Source organism: Saccostrea echinata, unplaced genomic scaffold (genome assembly GCF_033153115.1).
Source record: "Saccostrea echinata isolate AGI-Se365-2 ecotype Australia unplaced genomic scaffold, CSIRO_AGI_Sech_v1 ptg000033l, whole genome shotgun sequence".
Classification (NCBI taxonomy): Eukaryota; Metazoa; Mollusca; class Bivalvia; order Ostreida; family Ostreidae; genus Saccostrea; species Saccostrea echinata.
Genome location: NW_026889782.1, coordinates 37,531,303 through 37,556,556, shown reverse-complemented (window position 1 = coordinate 37,556,556; position 25,254 = coordinate 37,531,303). Strand labels below are relative to the sequence as shown.

General features: G+C 33.7%; 1 protein-coding gene across 1 annotated transcript; it reads left to right on the top strand.

The window, feature by feature from the left end:
* The first annotated feature begins 1,710 nt into the window (after positions 1-1,710).
* Positions 1,711-25,254, top strand: LOC133198527 (disintegrin and metalloproteinase domain-containing protein 10-like). Its single transcript, XM_061334609.1, has 18 exons — positions 1,711-1,717; positions 2,103-2,250; positions 5,304-5,425; positions 7,978-8,164; positions 8,340-8,445; positions 9,085-9,264; positions 9,758-9,898; positions 10,556-10,745; positions 13,023-13,195; positions 14,526-14,709; positions 18,014-18,188; positions 18,277-18,381; positions 18,848-18,926; positions 20,164-20,311; positions 20,725-20,856; positions 21,181-21,320; positions 21,778-21,945; positions 23,411-25,254. The coding sequence occupies exons 1-18, from the start codon at positions 1,711-1,713 to the stop codon at positions 23,477-23,479; spliced, it is 2,454 nt and encodes an 817-aa protein (XP_061190593.1). The 3' UTR covers positions 23,480-25,254.

Below are 25,254 nucleotides of genomic sequence, written 5' to 3'. Positions count from 1 at the left end.
AGTCATATTTCATCCATAAGGTCAATGAAACTGCTGTTTTATAGATGCATTCCAAACATCAGCTCATTATGTACATGTACGAAAAAAAAGTAAAGAAAACGTGGAATGATTTAAAAGATTAAAAGTGAATCTAAGGGCAAATCATTGTTGACAATAGGTCAATCGACATAAAACTTGATTAATATGTTATCAATTTAAAGAAACACATTAAAAATCTGCAAAGTATCTACAAATACAATAAAAAGGTCTCAAAATCTAATTATGACGGAATAACGGAATGAGGGGTACCAATAAATACCAAGAAAATTACATAACGGGGTCCTAAAAGCTGAGTGGAAACAAACATTTGTGAAACTCGTGTGTAACGAAACACTGGTTAGAAAGAACGATTTGTGATGGTCGCCCGCGTGGCGCAGTGGTTAGAGCGTTCGATCTGGAGTCGCGGAGTAAGGAGTTGATCCTTACGTCGCGGGTTCGACTCCCACTGTGGGACGTGGAGACCGGTCCTTCGGATGAGACCGAATAAACCGAGGTCCCGTGTCGCAGTAGGAGCTGGCACGAAAAAGATCCCTCACTGCTCAATTGCTCTGAGTGCCGAGTATAGGTCAAAATTTGTAGCTCTCCACCGGCAAGTGGTGGCGTCTCCATATGAGTGAAAAATTCTCGAGAGGGACGTTAAACAATAAACAAACAAACAAACAAACGATTTGTGATGCCCGTATATAATAAAAATAACAAAATATTTGGAAACAAGAATTTGTAATACCCATATGGAGCAAAAAAGCTTGAATAATTTAGTTTTGAAATAAAACTGTGCCTATTTTGTTTCATATGTTGCATGATATATAAGATTTTGCTTGACACAGATAAAATATCCGATAAAAAGCAGAAATTTTTGTTGAGTATCAAATTGTACTGTTTTGCAAGCTATACGGGTTGTATAATCTTAACAACCATGATGTATTGCCGTCAGTCAATTGTAAAGTCACCTGAGTATTCGAATATTTAAATGTATTGTAAGAAGGGTGTATTCTCATGTCTGTTAACATTCTTTGTCCTGAACAGTCGTGTAACAACTTGTAAAAGAATTTCTAAATGTGGTGACAAGGAAGTATATCCCAAATCAACTAAGGTTTGTTATTATTTTAATTTCCACTCTTTTTATCCAATATTAATAGAACAATTATTATTTAGTGTAAACATGACTTAGGTTTTCGATATTTTTTTATATATATATATTAAGATGTTTAAAGAGAAACATATATGTTATGTTTAGATATGGTTTATAATAAAAGAGAGATTTATGAATATCTATTTTTACTGCTTATTACAGAATCTTTAACTATACTTCCCGTTCCCAAACAGAAAAACACTCTTTCTTGGAATGATGCAGATTGTTGGAAGATATCTACTCGTCTCCTTCCTTCTGGTACAATGTATAGTGGGTAGGTTGACACAGTGCCCAGCAATTAAGATGACACAGTGTTGAGCTGGTAAGATGACAAAATATTTAAAAAAACCAGACAATTCAAAAATACTCTAACTTTCATTTCTACTACAATATACACTATAGTATCCTAAAAAACACAAATGTGGCCTGCTGTCATTAAAGGTACAAATAAATTTCAAAGTTGCCATCTATCTATTTGCATGCTAGTATTATAGTTCATTATAGTTCATGCGTTTGCCTGCAAAGAAAAGAAAACATCCATGTATGGTAAGATAGCGACAATAAAGCATTTTTTTTAAAATATGAAAATCAAAAAGAAATATGATTCCTCATTATTCCGAGCTAAAATGGATAATGACATTGAAATTATCAGAAATAACTAATTATTATTTTATTCATACGTGTTTAATTCAACAAAACCTCAGATTTGAAACTAGAAACTATCACCTGTACAATGAATGAAGTTTTTTCACTATTTCAACTTATAACATCTATTCCACAGTTTTCAAGACTTAGTGGCGGAGGTGCAAGTTTCAAATCAAAAGGCATTTAAGTGTACTTTCCCATTTACATCAATTAACATCAATGGTTTAGGAAAATCATTACTTATTGTCAAAATTCCATGGATTAATTAGAGTCCAATCAATTTTAGATGTAGAACAAAAATCTATAGACGACTACATAAAATATTACGAAGAACTGACTTACGACACACAAGAGCTCCACAACAAACACTTGAGGGCAAAAAGGTCAACAACAGAAGGCAAGAGACTGGAACTGAAATTTACAGCTCATAACAGGTATGATCATTTAAGAATTTACTCACTATGTAAGCTAAGATTTGATATTTTAAAAGATTTTTTTTCTTCCGAGTAAATAAAGTAATTAAAATGTAGTTGCTATCCGTAGATTATTACTTTATAATTTAATTTTGTTTGTATTCTAGCCTCTGATTGGTTAATATCCAAAAAGGAACACAAATTATTTTTGTATAACCTGGTTTGGTATGGGGACACACCCCCTGACAACCAGCTGAATCATCTGTATCCATACAATCCTCTCATTTCCAGTCCTCGGAATTCATGGAAAATTCCAGATTTAATAAATGTACCTTTAACTTCAAACAATAATTCGATCTTACCACATGTAAACAAACAACAAGGCTGCTAGGCCTATGTATCAGTTTTTAACTCCCCTTGCTTCCCATCACTTCCGTTACTTCCGTAACTACGGTTGTATTATTGAGCGGCAAATTTGAACTAAGAAAAAGCAACGAAATTATACACCCATAGTTATTTAATGATTTTAAAATTAAATTATAAGGAATGACTCTAATTCTTGGCCAAATTATTCGAGTATAACCTGGTTTGGGTCAGTTTACGCTGTTTTATAATCCGCTTCGCGGATTATAAAGCGTAAACTGACCCAAACCAGGTTATACTCGAATAATTTGGCCAAGAATTAGAGTCATTCCTAAAATATTTGTATTCATTATTTATTATAATTCCTTATTATAATTAATTATCTATCAGTTATTTGATGCGCAAGAGCATAGGCTACTGGCGGATAAGTTGAGAGACAGGGGTGTCCGGGGTCTCGTTTAAGGTCAACATTTCACAAACTCTGACCTTGTCGGCAAATATAGTGTATCCAGGGTTCTCCACAAGGGGTTTTACCATGCGGTCCGCCATGGTTAAATTTATGTGCGCCATGGTTAAACGAGCTGCGCCATGGTTAAAATCGGCGGCCGCCATGATTAAATTTTCTTGCATTTCAGTACTGACACTTAATTTTTAATGACCTGAGTAGTTAATTGTGTTTATACTACGGCTAGCTGGCATGCACCTTGAGAGAAAGCGGACTGTACGTGCTAAACAAACACGGTCGTTGATCGGCGAATACCATGAAGCGTGACAATTGAGAGTCAATCAGTTGATGATCAATATCTTTAGAGTTAATTTTTCTGTAGACATGTAATTTCGGGGAACTCCAACGTGTTCACTATATACATGTAATAACAAATTTACAAAAGATAACAGCGCACAGTAACGTAACGATGTCTAATAATCGACAAGCATTCGAATCAAGTTTCTGTGGCCAAAAAGAACTTTCCTATCCGTTGTATTTAATTAATACCCCTTGCTCCGTTTTTAAATATTAATTTTATTATTTTTCTGATTAAATGGACACGAACGCCAATCACCACGTCCAAATTTTAGAGTTATCTCCCGTTTTTATGAAACGTCGCGTGGCGCTATTTTTAGCAGTGTGGCACATGGAGAAGTAAACAGTGGAAGAAAATCGGCGAAAAACGCAGTGTCGAAAAAAAACTTTTAGAAAGCAGAACAGAGAAAGCAATGTTACAGTTATATCAGATTTATGCCCCTGGTTATATTAAGTTTTGATACTTATACCATCAGTAAGTTTTCAAAGACCATGCAGTTAAAAGCTCAGGCAATGTTAAGATGTCGGTGTTCGTTCATGTGTTCGTTTGTGTGTCTGTTATTTTTTTTTCCGAAATACTACTGAGCCTTCTTCAGTTTTGGTCCTATTTAAATAAAACTTTTCATGCGACAGGCAAGATCAATTCTGTATAAGTTTTTGAATAACATTCGACGAACATTGTTGCAATGTTTACTATATACATGTATTAAAATAAAGAAAAATATATGAAATTCTTTTCAAACGATCCTACAGTTTTGGTCCAATTTTGGTAATTTTGTAAATTAAGAGACATAATCCTTTTTATTCTTTTATTTTTATTTATTTATTTTTTAAATTTCTTTTTTTTTTGTGGGGGGGGGGGGTATTTCATCTTGTTTTGCAGTCACTGTGGTTAAGTTTTGTGAAATCAGCCATTTATAATGAAGCTTAGAGAGTCAAACACACGTTCGTGCTTTTGATCACATTTCCCTTTCGCGCGGCTTCCTCCATGGTTAAATTTTCAAATGTGGAGAACCCTGTGTATCGTTGAGTGGAATGTTGACTGACGTTTTTCATGCAGGTTGTCTGACCATTGTTTTCGAAAAGTTGTTTGCGGATTTTTTCGTTTTCCCGATCATGACAAGGAGTACACGGCGGGTGTGACCGGTCGGCAAGAGATGTTATATATCTGCGTATTTAAAATTGATACGAAGGACATATCTTTTTCAGAAGGACTTCTACATTTCAAAACTTTGAATGTAATTCTACATTTCAAAACTTTGAATGTAATTCTACATTTCAAACTTTAAATGGACATATATATATTATTTCCTGAAAAATGTGCCGTACCGATATCCATTTTCATTTCATCTATTCTACAAAAAATAATAAATCCATACTGCTTCTGACAGTCAAATGCAATAGCTTATTTGGGTAATATCCAGTTAATTTTTCTAACCTGCAGCTTTTTAGGGATGAAATGTGTATTAGTTCTAATCAAGTGTTTGCTATACACAAGGCCCTCTTCATTTATTTAAGAAATGAGTTTAATTTTTGAGATTTCATGAGAATATGAACTAAGACAATTCACGCCGGCATATTTCATTAAGCGGGACGTGAAGCGTTGTAGCTCATGTACCTCATGAATTCTCAAAAACCAAATTTATATCCTTTATTTCCATTAATTATCTGATGAATTGCCACAGATTCATGTCATTCAACTATCGGTTTTGAATAAAAAGAATTGCTCTATAGCTTTAATGTCAAGTACAATATTATAACGTCATAATGTATAAATCAATGCTCATCATGGTAGTTCATGATAAAATATTAAATGAACTGTTTCTTAATTTGTAAGGGACCTTTGGGAAAATATTTGAAAATGAAAATGTTGAGAGATGCTTATGTTCACCAACTTTGTTTTCTTTAGGTCATTCCATTTAGATTTGAAGCCGTCCACCTCTGTTTTTACCAAAAACTTTAGATCCACCCACAACAATGGGACGGAGGATCCTGTGGATCTGTCTATAATATATGAGGGGTCAGTTAGGGGTAAGTTATATTAACTGTAAACCATTATCGTAGTTAAAATATGTCTATAATATATGAGGGATCAATTAGAGGTATAACATTCATTGAATACAAAGACAATTCTTGAAGATAACTATAAATTTAAAATGTTTTGATATATGATATCTGTTTGGTACTGAGTCATAATTGCATCCCCCATCTAGTACCTCTGTATAAAAGACATTGTGTCATTTATATCAGTTCTGATCCAACCTTCTTAATCAAACTAGAGTTGTTTTTTTTTTACATTGCCGTTTTTAAAATACTTACAATACGTGATTCTGCTGGTGGTAAGATTGAATAAAGCAAACATTCTTACTCTCGTTTTAAGGTTACAAACTGTAAATAAAACCGTTTTTCCTTGTGCAGAGGTATTGTAGAAAATATTCTGTATTCTGTACTACCAGGATTAATTCACCTTTACCACATTTTTTAGGTTAATAGAGAGTCTGAGGCTCTAAACAATCTGCATTGATTTCAATGCATTTGTGGGACAAGAATGTTTTAATTTGTATCTGTTACATTCCTCTCAGATTTTAAGATCTCCTTTACAGGGTTTTCCTTTATATGTTTTTTAAACCTCACTGTGTTCGCTGATGACAAACATTGTAAAACTTTTAAGATTATACAATTCGTGTTGAGATCCTAATATCAACAAACCTATTGACATTTACCTACATTTAAATTTATCACAGTGTACGACAAAATATTACAAAAAATAAACTGTTGATGCATTGCAATCAGAGTAAATTTAAAAAAAATTCTTTAGAAGTTAAACCTAGTTGAAAAACAGCATAAATATCAGTGGTGTTTGATTGTCTTATTTCAACTACGTCACTCAGATCATCTTTTGCTATCTGTTTTTGTCGATGTGCCGTATATCGGGTAATTATCGTAAAAGTTGGCTTTTCTTGCGGGAATAGAAAAAATCGCCAAAAAAGCTCAAACATTTCAATAACCTCTCAAAAAATACATGTATTTGCTTTATTTTGATTTCTCCGATTTTGATTTCCTATTTTGTGTAATCATTCGATTGTGAATCTATGCCGTCGTTATGTGCAGAACACGCAATTAGATGAATGCAAAGGCGACTCCAGGAGACTCGAAGTTCAGCGAAGCACTGAAAAAACCTCGAGAGAGCTCAAAAATCAATCAGCATATTTCACACTGATTACAAATATACATATATCAATAGATTTTCTGAATAATTTTTCATTTTTAAAATTGTCAGAAATATTTTCACAGTTGCTTCTTTAAAATAGTTACTGTTTTTTGTTAAGATTGTTTATGATTTATTCTATATTATAAATATCATGGTCGAACAGAAACGAAAGTAGAAATTCTTCTGTGTATATGCTATTAGATAAAGATAAACTAACAAAATACCGTCAGTAAAGTTTCTTTATGTAACAATATAATAAATACATGCATGGTATGTTTTATGATTGTTTTTTATTTGTTTTGCCGATTTTGTCCAATGTGTTAATAGACAAAGCAATTGGTGGTTAAACCATAACTTTCCTATGTTATCATTAAAGATAACTATCTTTTTTCTAAAGTGTAAAAATTGTCTAAAAAGTATAAAATATGTAAAAAAAAAAATGATTGCCACCCGCCGGAAGAGGACCTGATACCTGCTGAATCGGTGTTTCTGGCACATTTAGGGAATGTTCCAGGATCTGCTACTCGTTACAAATACATTATACGTCTGAATGTCTTCTTCTTTATAGATGGACATCTAGGCAAGCTGTTGGCATGATTACTATCGGTAGTTAACCTTTTCCAAAATTTTGGAAAAAAAATGTGAATCCCGTGTCCTACGTTCAGTTCCCGGTGTTGAACTTCGGTATCTCGAACACCGATATCTCGAATACCATGGATATGTCAAAGAGATTTTGAAGTCCCAATCCCTTATTCTTTAAGTATCTTATCCTGGATATCTCGAATCCTTTGATATCTCGTCGTTTTTTCTCGGTTCCATTAAGTTCGATATAACAAGGTTTGACTGTATAAAACTGTTTGATGATTACAATTAATACCTTACCACAATTGTAAAATCCATATCGCTTGTATAAACATGATTACATATATTGATAAAATGCATATATCTTGTAACCTGTCTTATTGTTATCAAAAAAGCCCCTAATACGTAATTAGAAACATGCTAATTATAGTGCTTTGTAAGTACTATTCGTGTACAAGTATACAAGGTGGCGACTAGGACATGTCATGCATGAACATGTAGTTTCAGATTAGCTTCATCGTTTAGACTTATTACATATCATAATCTCCGTTTCATTTTTTTTGTTAAGATCTATAAATTTTAGTTCATTTAAATGGACTTATTTGTGCTTAGAGACCAATTTAGTTTTTCTTAACCATATATTCAGAGGGAAACTGTATGGTTAATTATATATTTTTATCATAAATTCCTATATCAAATATAGAGCAAAAATCTTATTGGTCCCATTGGAACCAATCACAGTCCTTATATGTAAAGCTGTCAATGACCTTATTATTTAAAACTCTGACAGGCGAACCTGGGAGCAACGTCCACGGAGCTGTGATTCTGGGAATATTCCGGGGGAAAATTAATATTCCCAGTGACACTGTGTACCACATTGAGCCTGCATACAGATTCTACGGCCTTAATGAGGCACAAAAATTACCGTACCATTCTGTTATCTATAAGGATGAACATCTTGATTTAGACCCATATAGGTAATTTTTATAACTTTTCTAGAATGTTTAAAATAAAAAATATAAAAATACTAAAGAGTACCTGCTCAAAAAAAATGATTTTTAATTGGTCCTTATTCATATCTGTTGTTAAAATTACACAAAATTCCTTCCGGTTCATTATTATGGATATTTTTTTCTTTTTCTTTTATTATAGATACAAAGAAGGTACAGAGGCCAGAACAGGAAATTGTGCCCTTGACAGATACCAAGACTGGATGGTCCAACAAACCGAGGCTGAGGTCAATTTACGGACGAAACGTGTGAGTATACTATAAATATTAATGTATAAAGACATCTTTTATTCGCGATTCTTCAGTTTGGAAGCCATCCGCGACTACTAACTTTCGCGATTAAGGCAGCATTCAACATAAATACATAAGTGAATAATTGGGTCGCGACTAGAAATATTCGCAAGTAAAAGAATCTCTCGCGAAACTCGCGGATATTTCTCGCTCGCGAATAAAAGTTGGTTTACAGTAGAAGGGTCTCACAATCGATAATTTTCGGAACTGGATGATAAACTAAACTTAGAGCGAGGTTAAAAAAAGATACAAAGCATAGTGGTATACATTTTCTTTGATTTTGATCAGTTTTAAGGATATTTATCACGTATACCTTAGATTCTAAGAATCACATGTTGTCGACTGGGCAATAACGTTATGTTTGTCTCTATTTTATTTGATGTATCATTAATCATGTCATATTCCCCTCAAATTAATTAGAAGTTTATAAAAAGTGCAAATTGCATAAATAGTAAGCTTATTACTAGACATTAATTTTTATATGATGTTCTGGTGTCAAGGGTTTATAGGGGGTTAAATTCAATTAAACTCACTAGATATCTGCTTTCTTAATTTTCTTTTAGCAAATTAATAAAATTTTCTTGAATAACGTTTTAGATATACTTCAGCCAAAAAGAAAAACACAACAAGTATTCTGCAGAGAGCAACGATGATAAGAATCGAGGAATACGGTCGGCTGGAGTAGAAACCTGTGATAACACTATACCAAACACATGCAACCTTTACCTGAGATCAGATCCAGTATTATTTAATAAATTCAACACTGATCTCGGCAATGTAATCACTATTAACCTATATAAAATACATTTTATTTTCATTAATTTTGAACAAGGGTTTTAAAACAAAAGCAAATGCCAAAAAAAACAAAAACAAAAAAAAAAAAACGCAATTTATTTTAATGAAATATTTTTTTTTTAGTTTTTGTTGTAAAAACTATGCAATGTTTTCATTAATATATTGATCATCTGAGAAAGTATATCATTCTTTTTTCTACTATTAAATGGGAATATCTCCATTGACCTTCATAAATGTTTCAATATTGCAAAAAAAAAAAATTGCGCTTTAGAAATATAATTCAATTTCGATATTATACTGTGATACACATACACAAGAATCAATTTATTTCAGTAAGCGCTTCTCTTGATATCACTGTAAAAATGAAAGATTGCAAAATATTTCAATGCAATGTTAAATGACATGATATCAGTAACCGGTTACAAAAGAGTCTTCCACAACAATTCCGGAAGTTGATATACAAATTTAATTTCAGAATCAAATCGCAGCCAGAGACGAAATTCTCTCCCTCTTCAGTACTCATGTTAACGCATTGAATGAAATTTTCCGACGCACAAGACTTAAATCCTCTTCTACAATCCCATGTTTCGTTCAATTTCAAATCCAGCGGACTACGGTAATTAAAAAAAAAAACATGTCTTCTTGCTTTAATGTTAATAATGTTAATTTATGAGCAAGTCTCTTGTAATATTTTTTAAAAATTGCCTTATTTTCTTTTCCTTTATTTTATTTTTACAACTTTTGAGCCATGTTTATGTTATGTCCTCGTTCCTATTAAATGCTGACATTCTTTATCTGGTTTCGTTTTGTTTTTATGCTTAATTAAAGATCTGTACTTACTATTGCGAGTCAAGTGTAAATTTTATTCAAAAGGAGAAAGAGTATTTATTTTAGAGGTATATTGTTTGCCTGATATCCATCATTAGAGATTATCTGTTAATCTGGAAAAGTTTGCTACACGAAAAATCTCTTTCTCTAAATTTTGTGTTTTAATTCTGAAAAAATCTAAGGAATCGGAACACAATATCCTTATCAACAATGCAACATTTTAAACAGGCTATTATTTACCATGAACTAGAAAACAATCCCAGGTTAAAGCGTCTCTACGGTGTAACACGAGAGCTTACTACCCCCAGATTACCTGTATCTGCAAGTTATTTAATATTGTGAGGTTTTATTCCAATAATAAAAATGTCTTAAACAGGATTTATTTTCCGCCATTTAGATTGCTATACAATGCATGGCTGTTAATATCAGATTATTATCTTATTAGGTTATGACAGACAGCACGGAGAACTGTGTTCTTCAAAAGACAAAGTTCTGTCAGGAGAACCTAGACGTCAGTAACTTTCTAAATCTTCATTCTCTCTCTAACCACGACAGCTTCTGTCTGGCCTATACCTTTACCTATCGAGATTTTCTACAAGGAACACTGGGACTCGCCTGGGTTGGATCTTCTACAGGTATCACTAGTGTTTGTACTAAAAACCTACATGGTATAAATCCATTCACTGACGGTTGAGCAAAATGTAAATTAATAGGCAAAATGACGTTAAAGACATCGATGTCGAAACCTTTGAAAAGCCAAATACCTTTTAATTCATAAAAATATTAGTTCAAAGTGTTCTTTACACAATGTGAGATAAAGGTTTTAAAGCATGTTTTATGTTCTCCGATAACTAAGAAATTTAGAAGTTCCAAACTGTATTTTACATTATCCAATCAAAACTAATGCCCATGTTTATCATTTTAAAGTCATCATTTCGTAAGTTCTATGGTCGATACAATGACCTTGTCAGCAAATACAATCTTTCATTAAGTCAGATGCTAACTGACTTTTTTCATACTAATTGTTAGGCCATTATTTACACACTGAATTGTCGACGGATTTTTCCGTTATTTCCCGATCATGACAAGGAGCACACGGCGGGTGTGACCGGTCGGCAGGGGATGCTCACTCCTTCATGGCACCTGATCCCACCTGTGATGTCTCAGAGGTCCGCATTTGCTCTTATTTTGTACTGTTTAATGGACATTTGAGTTCGAATACTGTTCGTTATCTCCACATATTTCATTCAAAAATCCGCGAGGTATGTCCAGTGTACGATGTTTTATCGATGTTGTCGACTTCGCCATGTACTTTCTATTCAACATCCAACAAGTATATACTGTATCTAAGATAATCCTTACATTGTTTACATCGTATACATAGAAATGTTTATGACATCATGTCAACAGTGCGATGCCGACGTCATATCCTGTTTACATCGTATACATAGCAATGTTTACGACATCTTGTCAACATTGCGATGCCGACGTCATATCCTGTTTGCATCGTATACATAGCAATGTTTACGACATCTTGTCAACATTGCGATGCCGGCGTCTTATCCTGTTTACATCGCTCAAATCGTCGATATCACAATGTTGAACGATATCGAGTTGACATCATGTTAATTTCGAGTATTAAATATAGTTTTTGCATTTTTATTTGGTATTCATTAGAATCTATCATAATGTGGAGAAAGTATAATGTGGACATAGGCGACTGCTATAATGAATTTATTGATTTTATTTAACTTTATTACATCTAGCTTAAATAATGATGTGCAAGACTATGCCATATATAAAAAAAGACTAATCCTAATGAGTCGACTGATGGGCGAGATAACCTTTTCCAATCGAGTGGTGTGCAAGATTTGACCCTTATCAAAAGAGTGGGATGCTTCACAATCTTTAATATATGAATAACAATAATCTAGTGATGTTCGAGACTACCCATAATCATTTGAGTGGAGCACAAAAAAGTCGTTACTTAAAAGAATAGGAAAAAAAACTTTTAACATAGCAATGTATACGATATGAACTCTATATCATATCACCATTGTCGACATTGCAATGTCGACTGTGAAGATGTAGCTAGAATTGATATGAATGAAGATGATGTAAACACGACATCAGTATCATTGTGGACATTGCGATATCGACGTGTTACAGGTTCAAATTGAAGTTCACTAGTGAAAGCCTTTGATAAGCAATTAGGGCTACACAAGCTAAACAGATAATTAAACCAAGATCTTAAGAGTAATAGCTAATCATTGTCAGAAAGATCTGTAAAATCTGAAACACAGAGTAATAGAGAATCAGTGTCAGAAAGTTCTGTAAAATATGGAACACAGAGTAATAGCTAGTCAGTGCCAGAAAGATCTGTAAAATCTAGAACACAGAGTGATAACAGTAATAATTACTCTTAGCAAGATGATTTCTTGATTCATTGGTGTATTATATCCCATTCAATAATTTTTCACTCATATAAAAACATCACCATATACCGGTGGGTTAATGTTAGGGTTAGGGTAACGGGCTTTTAATTTAGATCTTTATTCGCCATTTAAGGCCATTGAAGAGTGTGGGATATTTATCTTGCCAACGCCTGTCGTGACATGGGGCCTTGGATTTTAAGGTGTCATCCTAAAGACCCACAACTTTCACTTCAAAGTGCCTAGCGCTTAGCGAAGAAGCGGTTGCTACCTATTTTTATCGACTAAGGTCAGTCGCGACCGAGGTTTAAACCTACGACCGTCCGATCACGGAGCGAGCGCTCTACCGACTGAGCTACCGTGGCTGTGAGTAGCATCATGAGGAAACGTATATAAGAGAATAATTAATAGTAATATTTACTTATAGCATCATCAGTAGGGGTATATAAGAGAATAATTAACAATAATATTTATTTGTAGCATCATCAGGTGGCGTATGTGAAAGACACAAATCCTACAGGGAAGGTACCACTGAAATCAAGAAAAGTCTCAACACGGGAGTGGTTACTCTACTCAACTATGGCAAACGTGTCCCCCCACGTATCTCAGAGCTCACTTTCGCTCATGAAGTCGGACACAACATGGGATCTCCCGTAAGCCAGTATTTTTTTCTTTCAATTCAACACTGAAACGAAAAATTCCAGTTCTTTAGTTCTTGGGACCCCGCTTTTAAAAAAAATGGTTTGGAGTCCTAGTATTTCTTAAACTTTTTATTACTAAGATCAGGTGTTCAATATGCAGAAAACGCTCCGCCTGATATATAGTTTACAGGTAAGAAAATAGTCTACAAATATTTGGACTGTGATTTAAAACAAGCAAGCCATACAATAAAATCGTTTTACAATTGTCGCGAAAGACGAGAGCTTGTCTGAAAGTATATCATTTCCTATTTAGCTATTGAAGTTATTTAAATGCTATTTTTACGTTATTGGAATGTACACAAATTGTTTCTTACACTTGAAAAAGACCTTTGTATAAAAATAAAAAGAATGACTTCCTTAACTCCCCTCTTTGAGTACACATAATTTGATTTTTGAAGATAAACTCGTCTAACTTTATTATATGTTCTAACAGTGCCCTAGTATGCATGTTATGTCTTTATCATTGTGTTCTCTCAAATTTTAGCGAAAAAAATCATTAATTTTTATTTTTATATTTTTAAAAAAAATATTTTCTTATGCATATAAGAGAAATGATGTATCACTTTTGTACATCTGTGGGGATATAGATTAATTAGGTGTTCAATTCCTATAAATCACAATGAACTTCATGGCACATTTGATCATGATCACGAATGAATAGATGTTTAAAAGTGATACCTTATTACTGAAATGTATTATCTTTAAATTTCGCTTATATTACTTGAATCCATTAAAATTACCTTGGTTTCTATAACCGAGAAATCACGTGGCTTACGCTTATATCGCCAATAGGAATTAGCTTCCTGTTTATAACAATACTTGAATTTGTGGTCTTGCGACAAACTTTCATTAAAACTGTTATAGATAAGTAAAAAATAGGATAATTTGTGTAAATGTAAATATATAAAAAATATTGACCATAACATTGTTGAAACGCCTAATAAAAAAGTAAATTTTTAATGTAAGTTGTATGAAAACTTTTTAAACTAATAAGATTCATATTTGCTGATTTAATCAAACCATGAACCCTAAAAGTAAGCAAGACTTCACTGATGGCGTCCAAAGAATTTACAGGGGAACATACAGATTTTCTGTTGAATAAGAAATGCTACTTTTTTAATGATTCAAAAAAATGCTTCCAAGAGAAATAGATACCTTTTCCTCATGTGCGCATTAAGGCCAGTGGGATTCTTGTCTCATATCAAAAGATAATTAAAGTTGTAATTTTTATCATTATTCTACAAGAAATCAGAACACTGCTGACTTAAAGTATTCTGTTTAGCACGATGACGGTAAACCATGTGCCCAGACCACTTCTGATCAGGGAAATTATATCATGTTTGCAAGTGCAACAAAGGGAAACCTTCCAAACAACGATGATTTCTCTCTCTGTAGTAAAAATAGTTTTACTGACGTCATTACGGCTGTTGTTGATCCAAATAAGGGAAAATACAACTGCTTTACACGTAAGTAAAAAATAGAGTTTAATTACATTGATAACTTTTAGATTTGAAGCATAGTTCTATCGTAAAAGTAGTTTTTTTCTGCAAATTTGAGCTCTCCCTCAACTTTTTATTGAATTGTGTAAAACTAGACGTAAAAGTATTTTAAAAGACTATATTACAAAGAGTATCTTCAAAGATTATTACTTTTCAACACTTTTTAGCCATTCCTGGAGAGAAATTAAATATTAGAATATTTAAAGTCACTGAGAGCTACTTCCCTAAATATAAGTATTTGGAAATTATTGGTCATCTACAAAATTACTTTTTAAAAAATCATTCTATTTCTTTATCCAAGTAAACTCTGAAGTTGATATTAAAAAAAGACGCTTGAGTTTATTATAGACAAATCAAAGTATTCTATGGAGACAAGGTCTTCCACCAATCTGTTGGAATTCCCATAGGCACTGACTGTGTCCCATTGTTAACGGATCTGTTTTGTACTCTTGGAGGGCAAAATTTATTCAAAAAGCGTTTACAGGAAAAAAGAAATCCCTTTTAGTATCCCTTTTGACTCCAAAAAAAAAATCCCTTTAGTAGTTTTAATTTAAAATTTAGAAATATCATCGATATTTTAGTAATTAATAGTTTCATTTTAATTTATCCATTGATTCGGTATATCACAATGAAATCCAAATAAAAAACACAACAGTGTCTGAAACATCTTTTTCATATTTTGATGTTTTGGTAGTTAGAGAAAGACTTCAGTGGTAAACTAAAATAAAAGTAATGAAATCTTTTCCATTATCAACATCACTTATTTAATGTCTCCCAGTTGATTCGATACACAAGAGCATGTTCTGCTTACGAACGATTTCTTACATTATGCAGGCTACTGACAAATGACTTTATGTTACAAGGGTATCGAGAATCTCAAACTAACATTTTGCAAGTTCTATAGTTGATACGGTGATCTAATTACAGTTACAAACTATTGTTAGGTCGAACCAGGACTGACAATTAGGCATTTTTGCATAGCGAATAATCTACGGATAAATCCGCACGCCCAGTCAAGTTTTTTTATTCCTCAATGGCACCTGATTCCACCTCTGAAGTTTTCATGGGTTCATAATTGTTTTTGTCTCAATTTGTTTTGTTTAATTTTGACTTTTAAGATTCATTACTACCTTAATCTTCATATTTAATTATCTTTACAGAGTCCAACATGGCGTTCTGTGTTATATCAGTGTTATATATTACAGAATCCAACATGGCGTTCTGTGTTATATATTACAGAGTCCAGCATGGCGTTCTGTGGTTATATTAGTGTTATAAATTACAGAATCCAACATGGCCTTCTGTGGTTATATTAGTGTTATATATTACAGAATCCAACATGGCGTTCTGTGGTTATATCAGTGTTATATATTACAGAATCCAACATGGCGTTCTGTGTTATATCAGTGTTATATATTACAGAATCCAACATGGCCTTCTGTGGTTATATTAGTGTTATATATTACAGAATCCAACATGGCGTTCTGTGTTATATCAGTGTTATATATTACAGAGTCCAACATGGCGTTCTGTGTTATATCAGTGTTATATATTACAGAGTCCAACATGGCGTTCTGTGTAATATCAGTGTTATATATTACAGAGTCCAACATGGCGTTCAGTGTTATATATTACAGAGTCCAACATGGCCTTCCGTGTTATATTAGTGTTATATATTACAGAATCCAACATGGCGTTCTGTGTTATATCAGTGTTATATATTACAGAGTCCAACATGGCGTTCTGTGTTATATTAGTGTTATATATTACAGAGTCCAACATGGCGTTCTGTGTTATATTAGTGTTATATTACAGAGTCCAACATGGCGTTCTGTGTTATATCAGTGTTATATATTACAGAATCCAACATGGCGTTCTGTGTTATATATTACAGAGTCCAACATGGCGTTCTGTGGTTATATTAGTGTTATAAATTACAGAGTCCAACATGGCGTTCTGTGTTATATCAGTGTTATATATTACAGAATCCAACATGGCGTTCTGTGGTTATATTAGTGTTGTATATTACAGAATCCAACATGGCGTTCTGTGGTTTTATCAGTGTTATATATTACAGAATCCAACATGGCGTTCTGTGTTATATCAGTGTTATATATTACAGAATCCAACATGGCCTTCTGTGGTTATATCAGTGTTATATATTACAGAATCCAACATGGCGTTCTGTGTTATATCAGTGTTATATATTACAGAGTCCAACATGGCGTTCTGTGTAATATCAGTGTTATATATTACAGGGTCCAACATGGCGTTCTGTGTTATATATTACAGAGTCCAACATGGCGTTCAGTGTTATATATTACAGAGTCCAACATGGCCTTCCGTGTTATATTAGTGTTATATATTACAGAATCCAACATGAAGTTCTGTGTTATATCAGTGTTATATATTACAGAGTCCAACATGTCGTTCTGTGTTATATCAGTGTTATATATTACAGAGTTCAACATGGCGTTCTGTGTTATATTAGTGTTATATATTACAGAGTCCAACATGGCGTTCTGTGTTATATTAGTGTTATATTACAAAGTCCAACATGTCGTTCTGTGTTATATCAGTGTTATATATTACAGAATGATTCCAACATGGCCTTCTGTGGTTATATCAGTGTTATATATTACAAAGTCCAACATGTCGTTCTGTGTTATATCAGTGTTTTATATTACAGAGTCCAACATGTCGTTCTGTGTTATATCAGTGTTGTATATTACAGAATGATTCCAACATGGCCTTCTGTGGTTATATCAGTGTTATATGTTACAGAGTCCAACATGGCGTTCTGTGTTATATCAGTGTTATATATTACAGAGTCCAACATGTCGTTCTGTGTTATATCAGTGTTATATATTACAGAGTCCAACATGGCGTTCTGTGTTTATATTAGTTTTATATATTACAGAGTCCAACACGGCGTTCTGTGGTTATATCAGTGTTATATATTACAGAGTCCAACATGGCGTTCTGTGTTATATCAGTGTTATATATTACAGAGTCCAACATGGCGTTCTGTGGTTATATCAGTGTTATATATTACAGAGTCCAACATGGCATTCTGTGTTATATCAGTGTTATATATTACAGAGTCCAACATGGCGTTCTGTGGTTATATCAGTGTTATATATTACAGAGTCCAACATGGCCTTCTGTGGTTATATTACTGTTATATATTACAGAGTCCAACATGTCGTTCTGTGTTATATCAGTGTTATATATTACAGAGTCCAACATGGCGTTCTGTGTTATATTACAGAGTCCAACATGGCGTTCTGTGGTAATGGAATTGTAGAGGAGGGAGAGGAGTGTGACTGTGGTTATGATACAGACTGTACAGATAAATGCTGTAATCCACAACAAACAAGTGGTCCCGACAGCAATGCGTGTACACTTAAAATAGACCAAATGAACAATCGGAAATATAATTGCAGGTAAACCTGCCAACAATAAATTATCAATTCTTAATCTGTATCAGATCTTTATATATTTGTGTTTAATTTAATTTCTCTTAAATGACAGCCCTTCCCAAGGAGCTTGTTGTTCATCAGAATGTACCTATATGGACACAGAGAATCAATGTCGACCTTCAACAGAATGCATGAAGGCTCAAAATTGTACATATCCTTAAAAACAGGACGATTTTTCGTTACCTACACGGATGCCAGTGTAAAGGGCACTCCTCTGTGGATAAGCAGGGAGTTGATTAACGGGAAAAAAGATATACTTGCATATACATGTAGTTTGCTATTTTTTAACTTACATTTATTTAATTAATAGAAGTAAGAATCTGATTTTATTTCTGATATAGCTAGAGAAGTTACTTAAAAATTATCCATAAATAGCTTTAATTTTCGTTAAGGTTAAGTGAAAATATGTTCCTGTAAGTATTGTTAACCTTAAAAATAAGAAACGTAAAAATCTAGTCATTGTACATATTTTTTCTTTTCGTACTTATACACGTTGACAGACAATGATAGATGTATTTTTCTTAATGATTGTGTCAATGTTCATATTATTTAAATTATTTAAACATGTTGACAAGCATTTTCGTACGTACGCAGTGGTTTTCTTAACGATCGATTACTGGGGATTCATCAACTTGTCCTGCATCAGAGAAGGAACCAGATCTAACCTTCTGTGATAACTTCTCCCAAGTTTGTCTTAATGGGGTAGGTAAAATAAAGATTTATAGCTTGTTTCTCGAAATTTGATTTGTTAGCGAGGAATTATTAATGTGACGTCACAATGCACAGTTCTTCCATCACAAAAGGCAGAAGAATGACGTAACGATGAATTTGTATCACATAATAAATCTTATGGATGGCTTGAGACACATTTGATCAGACTTGGGTTTACAAAGAATTTATTTGGTTACTTTGGAAATAATTTTGTTATCCAGATTCAATTAAATAAAGGTAGACATAAATGCAGAACTCCATATATCCTTCGGTCTCAAAGTAAATGGTATACAACCCCGAGATAATTTCCCGTATACCCTCGACTGAAGCTGGACAAATAATTTTTTTTTAGCAGTATCTCTGTCTTATATAACAAACTAAAAGCAAATAGGTTTTAATGATATGGAGTGTAGCTGATAAAAAGGTACATGCTGTTTATCTATAGTCCTCTTTTCTTTTTTTTTTAAAATGAAATGTAAATATATTCTACAACGCTGCTTTTTAAAAAAAAAAAAAAAAAACAAATTTGTTAACAATTTGTAACAGTTCCTAAGTTCAAGACATACAATTAATGATTTACGGTCCATGATTCCCTGAAAAATTTTAATAAAATTTTAAATCTGGGATAAATGTATACCTGAGCAAATCTACGTGGGAAACCCTCCAAGTGTATGGAATATAATCATGTTCATGTTCAACCAAGTTTACTTCCAAGAGAACTTTTTGAACATTGTTTACTTATTCTTTCCCAATGACCATATTATACTGTTTTTCTGTGACAATTTTATGCTCTTATTAGTGCCATAGATTTATTGTTTGTATGTTGTTTAACGTCCTTTCGAAAAATTTTCCACTCATTTAGAGACATAGTGCTATAGAATAATATCGCTTATTTGTCACAGAACAATCATTAGCCAATCACTAAACAAAATGTTATTCAATAAAATGACTAACACTTGTTAGTATCATTACATGGAGTTATCATTAACCAATATCTACAGAATCGGTTATTTCTTACGTCAATGACAAAGCGAAGGTAAAGAACAGTGATCGATGTGAAAAGGGCATAAAACAAGGACCCATGGAAATTTTAGAGGTGGGATCAGGTACCTAGGAGGAGTAAGCATCCCCTATCGACCAGTCACCTAAACTTAAACTTCTCACTTTTTTAGGCTGATCAGATTGTTTCTTAGTGCAGGTCTTTATATCATACGTTTGTTTGTTTCAGTTTTGTTCCGGGTCCCTCTGTTTAAAAATTAATGGTACTAATATTAATACTTCTGATAGTACCACTTCAAGATGGGAGCAATGCTTCATCCCAAGAACTGGGGATCTCACAGTGCAGGACAGAGTGGAGCTGTGTTATCTGGCTTGTAGTTAGTCATTCTTAAGCTACTCACTCAATGATCATTTAGGCAGAAGAGTTAAAAGATAAGCTGATACAAGTTTAATTACTGTTTACTTAATTTAGGGTAAAGACCATGATGATTTTTCTTAATCATACATTGACATATTATTTTGCATGTTTGTACATTGATATGGAAATATCAAGGTGCTTTGTAGGGGGAAGAAATTTCACATCTTTACATTACAGGATTAAGAAACGATTTTTTTTTATCTAAATAATAGAGATTACAATAAATCTTTGTTTTTATGAAGCAAAACAATTCAAATCGCTTTGTTATCAGATTGTCATCGTTTCTATCAATAAAGCATAGATAAATGCATTCAGCTGATGCTAGGCTTTCATATTTATCTTTCAATATCCATGTTAAATTCCTCTGTTTAGGACAGAATAATTCCACTGAATGCTATACATCAAATAGCAATCTAGATCATTTGAAAGCCAGAGAATTCGATACTTTAGTAAAGGAAGTCAACATGATGAAAAATTCCTCAGGTGGAGTGAGAATGCCAGCAGGTAAAATTCAAAAGGGGTGGCAGAGGAGTGGGGTAGAGAACATAATAACACAAAACGAGAGGAAGAGAGATTGACACACACAAGGAAAGAGAGATGGGGACAGAGAACAGAAAACACACACACACACACACACACACACACACACACACACACACACACACGGAGAGAAAGAGAGAGATTTAGAAAAGAATTTTAATGTATATTTTGTATATACTTTTTTCAGGATTTCCTATAAGCATGTTATTAAATTATTATTTCCAAAGAATACATAGTATTTTGAAGTTCTATTACTAGCTCTATGTAGGAGATATTATTGATATTTAGGTGCAGTGTGTAATGATTATCAGGGTGTTTGTGACGCTTTCTCTCGATGTCGAGGAGTTAGTGATGAAGGACCCTTAAGGAGATTGACAAATCTGTTGTTTAGTGAGGAAACATTGGCCAACATCAAAAACTGGATTATAGTAAGTACATGTAACAGTATTTTGTGAGCATTCTTATATATTAGACACTGTACAAATACAGGTACAATCAGTATTAAGAATATGATAAAAAGAAGGCATCTTCTTTTATAAAACTAAGTTTATTTTTCTTCATATTCTTTGTATCTTTCCTCTTTCTTTTTCCTGGCTTTCAACTTTTATTATACACAATTATGTATACATATTATAAGAATGAATGATGGAAGTCATTTTTTATGTATATTCAGAGAAACTTGTCTAGTCCGACATGCACAGGGAGACCCTTTTTGTGTCGGAATAGGCAGGGTGTCATAATGCTTAGTGAAAAGAATATGGAAGACAGTAGAATAGGAATGAAAATAAGGGTCGGAATTCACAGTGAAATGGAATGCACAGGTGCCAGATTAGACAATTTTTACCGTATATTTAAATTATAAATGTTTAATATTTCTTATTTTAGGAACATTGGTGGGCCACTATTCTGATAGGGATTGGTGTGATCGTATTTATGGGAATTTTCATAAAAGTATTTTCTGTACATACTCCTAGTACCAATCCTGACAGGCCGGTACAGAATCACAACATCCCACTCCGCGAGCCTGAGCCTGAGCACAACCGCAGGAGGAAGGTAAGCTGGGCGTAAACATGATAAGCTGAAAGTAGGGAAGATAAGAGAGGTGATAAAGTGGGCGTGTGTAGGGTACAACGTGTAGTTAAGTCGTGAGAACACAGGAAGAAGGATTTCCTGGTAGTAGACAGGAACAAAAGTTGGAAAACCTGGGCGTAGACAAAGTTAATAGTGTCTATAATATAAGAGTAATGTTTAAAGTTTAATTCAGCTGGGAAGAAAGAAGGATAAGATTGTGGAAGATGTGTGTGTGTGTGTGTGTGTGTGTGTGTGTGTGTGTGTGTACAGAGTTAAAAGTGTGGAAGAGCTGGATGTATAGCAGACACGGTAAATAGTGGGGATACCAGGGAAGTACACGTGTATAGTCAAGTTGAAGGGTGTAGATTACATAGTTAAGGGTTTGGATACGTTTAGACATGGTTACGGGCGAGAATTAATTATAGATATGGTGAAGGGTATGGATAGCTAGACGTTAAGATATTGTGAAAAGTGGGGATATCATGGAAGGGTAGACATTGTTCAAGGCGTGGAATACGTGGACGTGTTAACCTGCTTAGGGTCGTGATAACCTGGAAGTATATGCATGGTTCGAGTCAGAGTTAGGGCTATAATTAATAGTGTGGATAACGTGGTAGTATTGAGAGTGTGGTTAAGCTTCAAGCTAACAGAAAAATATGTGGGAAGACCGAAGTATAGGTATGGTTAAGGGTGTTCATTGGGCGGAAGTATAATTTTAGTTAAGAGTATCAGCTGGAAGTAAAGGCATAGTTAATAGTGTTTATCAGCTAGAAGCATAGGCATAGTTAAGAGTGTTTTATTTGCTGGAAGTATAGGTATGGTTAAGGGTGGTAGTCAGTTGGTAGTAAAGGCAAACTTAAGAGTGTTTATCATCTGAAAGTATAAACATAGTTAAGGGTGTTCACCATCTGGAAGTACAGGCATGGTTATGAGTGTTTATCAACTGGAAGGATAACGTTAGACTTGTTAAGAGTGTGGATAAGATGGGGGTAAATTTGGGTCAGAATATCAATAGGCCTGAAACAGACAGGGTTAGGAAAGTGGATATGTTTGAAGTAAACTGAGTTTAGGGAATTTGCAAGTTGTAAGTTATGGAGGCAGTTGACACGATAAAATATCTTTATTTGTTTTGTTTTAGGGTATAACTGTTTCAATAATTGACAAAAATATTCATCTATATTTTTTCTCAATTTTAATTATTTTCATAAAGTGGGTTTAAGAATAAAAATTATATGCATTGTGTTATGGTTTCTACTTACTTCCCTCTTCTTTCGGAAAAAAATACTGCATTTTTTCATACGGATAACAAAACTCAAACTTGTCATTTTAGTCAATCGTTTCTATTCGCCCTAGATTTAAACTTTACTATTTATAACAAACATATATAACTTTTATGTATCGAACATTTACTACGTTACTAAAGTTGTTTTTTTTAACCTCTTTGTAGCGCTCCTCGGAATTCCCTCCGCCATATTCCCCTCCCGGAGGCCCACCACAGGGACACAGAAAAAGGTAGAATGAAGTAAAGACAAAAAATACGAACATTTCTAACACATAAAATTTTAAATCAAGTCAGCTTATTTAGTTGAACAACCAACAGATTTTCACTGACATTTCCTGTGATTGGCTTTAAAACCATTTGTGTTGTACCTCGGATTTCTATTAGACAACTTCTATTTCTTTGAGTGACAAGGAACGGTAACTCTGTAAAGATACCGGTGAATTGTAAAAAATGAAATGTATACGTGTATAATAAGGTGAATGCAAAAAATTACATGTATATATATTTATAATTGGACTATTGTACTCTCCTGATTGCTCTTTGTCACTTGAGGTATTTAACTCACCTGAGCTGAAAGCTCAAGTGAGCTTTTCTGATCACATTTTGTTCGGCGTCCGTCTGTCCGTCTGTCTGTCCGTCTGTCTGTCTGTAAACTTTTCACATTTTCAACTTCTTCTCAATAACCACTGGGCCAAATTCAACCAAACTTGCCACAAAGCATCCTTGGGTAAAGGGGATTCAAGTTTGTTCAAATGAAGGGCCACGCCCTCTTTCAAGGGGAGATAATTAGGAATTAGTGAAAAAATAATGGCATCATTTAAAAATCTTCTTCTCAAGAACCACTGGGCCAGGAAAGATGAAACTTATGTGGAAACATCCTCAGGTAGTGTAGATTCAAGTTTGTTCAAATCATGACCCCCGGGGGTAGGGTGGGGCCACAATGGGGGATCCAAGTTTTACATAGAAATATATAGGAAAATATCTTTAAAAATCTTCTTCTTAAGAACAGTAAAGCCAGGATTGGTCATATTTATATGGAAGCATCCTCAGGTAGTGTAGATTCAAGTTTGTTCAAATCATGACCCCCGGGGTAGGGTGGGGCCACAATGGGGGATCCAAGTTTTACATAGAAATATATAGGAAAATATCTTTAAAAATCTTCTTCTTAAGAACAGCAAAGCCAAGATTGGTCATATTTTTATGGAAGCATCCTCAGGTAGTGTAGATTCAAGTTTGTTCAAATCATGTCCCCCGGGGATAGGGTGGGGCCACAATGGGGGATCCAAGTTTTACATAGAAATATATAGGAAAATATCTTTAAAAATCTGCTTCTTAAGAACAGTAAAGCCAAGATTGGTCATATTTATATGGAAGCATCCCCAGGTAGTGTAGATTCAAGTTTGTTCAAATCATGACCCCCGGGGGTAGGGTGGGGCCACAATGGGGGATCCAAGTTTTACATAGAAATATATAGGAAAATATCTTTAAAAATCTTCTTCTTAAGAACAGCAAAGGCATGATTGGTCATATTTATATGGAAGCATCCTTAGGTAGTGTAGATTCAAGTTTGTTCAAATCATGACCCCCGGGGGTAGGGTGGGGCCACAATGGAAGATCCAAGTTTTACATAGATATATATAGGAAAATATCTTTAAAAATCTTCTTCTTAAGAAAGCAAAGCCATGATTGGTCATATTTATATGGAAGCATCCTCAGATAGTGAAGATTCAAATTTGTTCAAATAATAACCCCCGGGGGTAGGGTGGGGCCACAATTGGGGATCAAAGTTTTACATAGAAATATATAGGAAAATATCGTTAAAAATCTTCTTCTTAAGAACAGTAAAGCCATGATTGGTCATATTTATATGGAAGCATCCTCAGATAGTGAAGATTCAAGTTTGTTCAAATTATTACCCTGGGGATAGGTTGGGGCCACAATGGGTGATCAAAGTTTACAGAGGAATATATAGGAAAAAGTCTTTTTCTCAAGAACAGAAAAGCCATGAT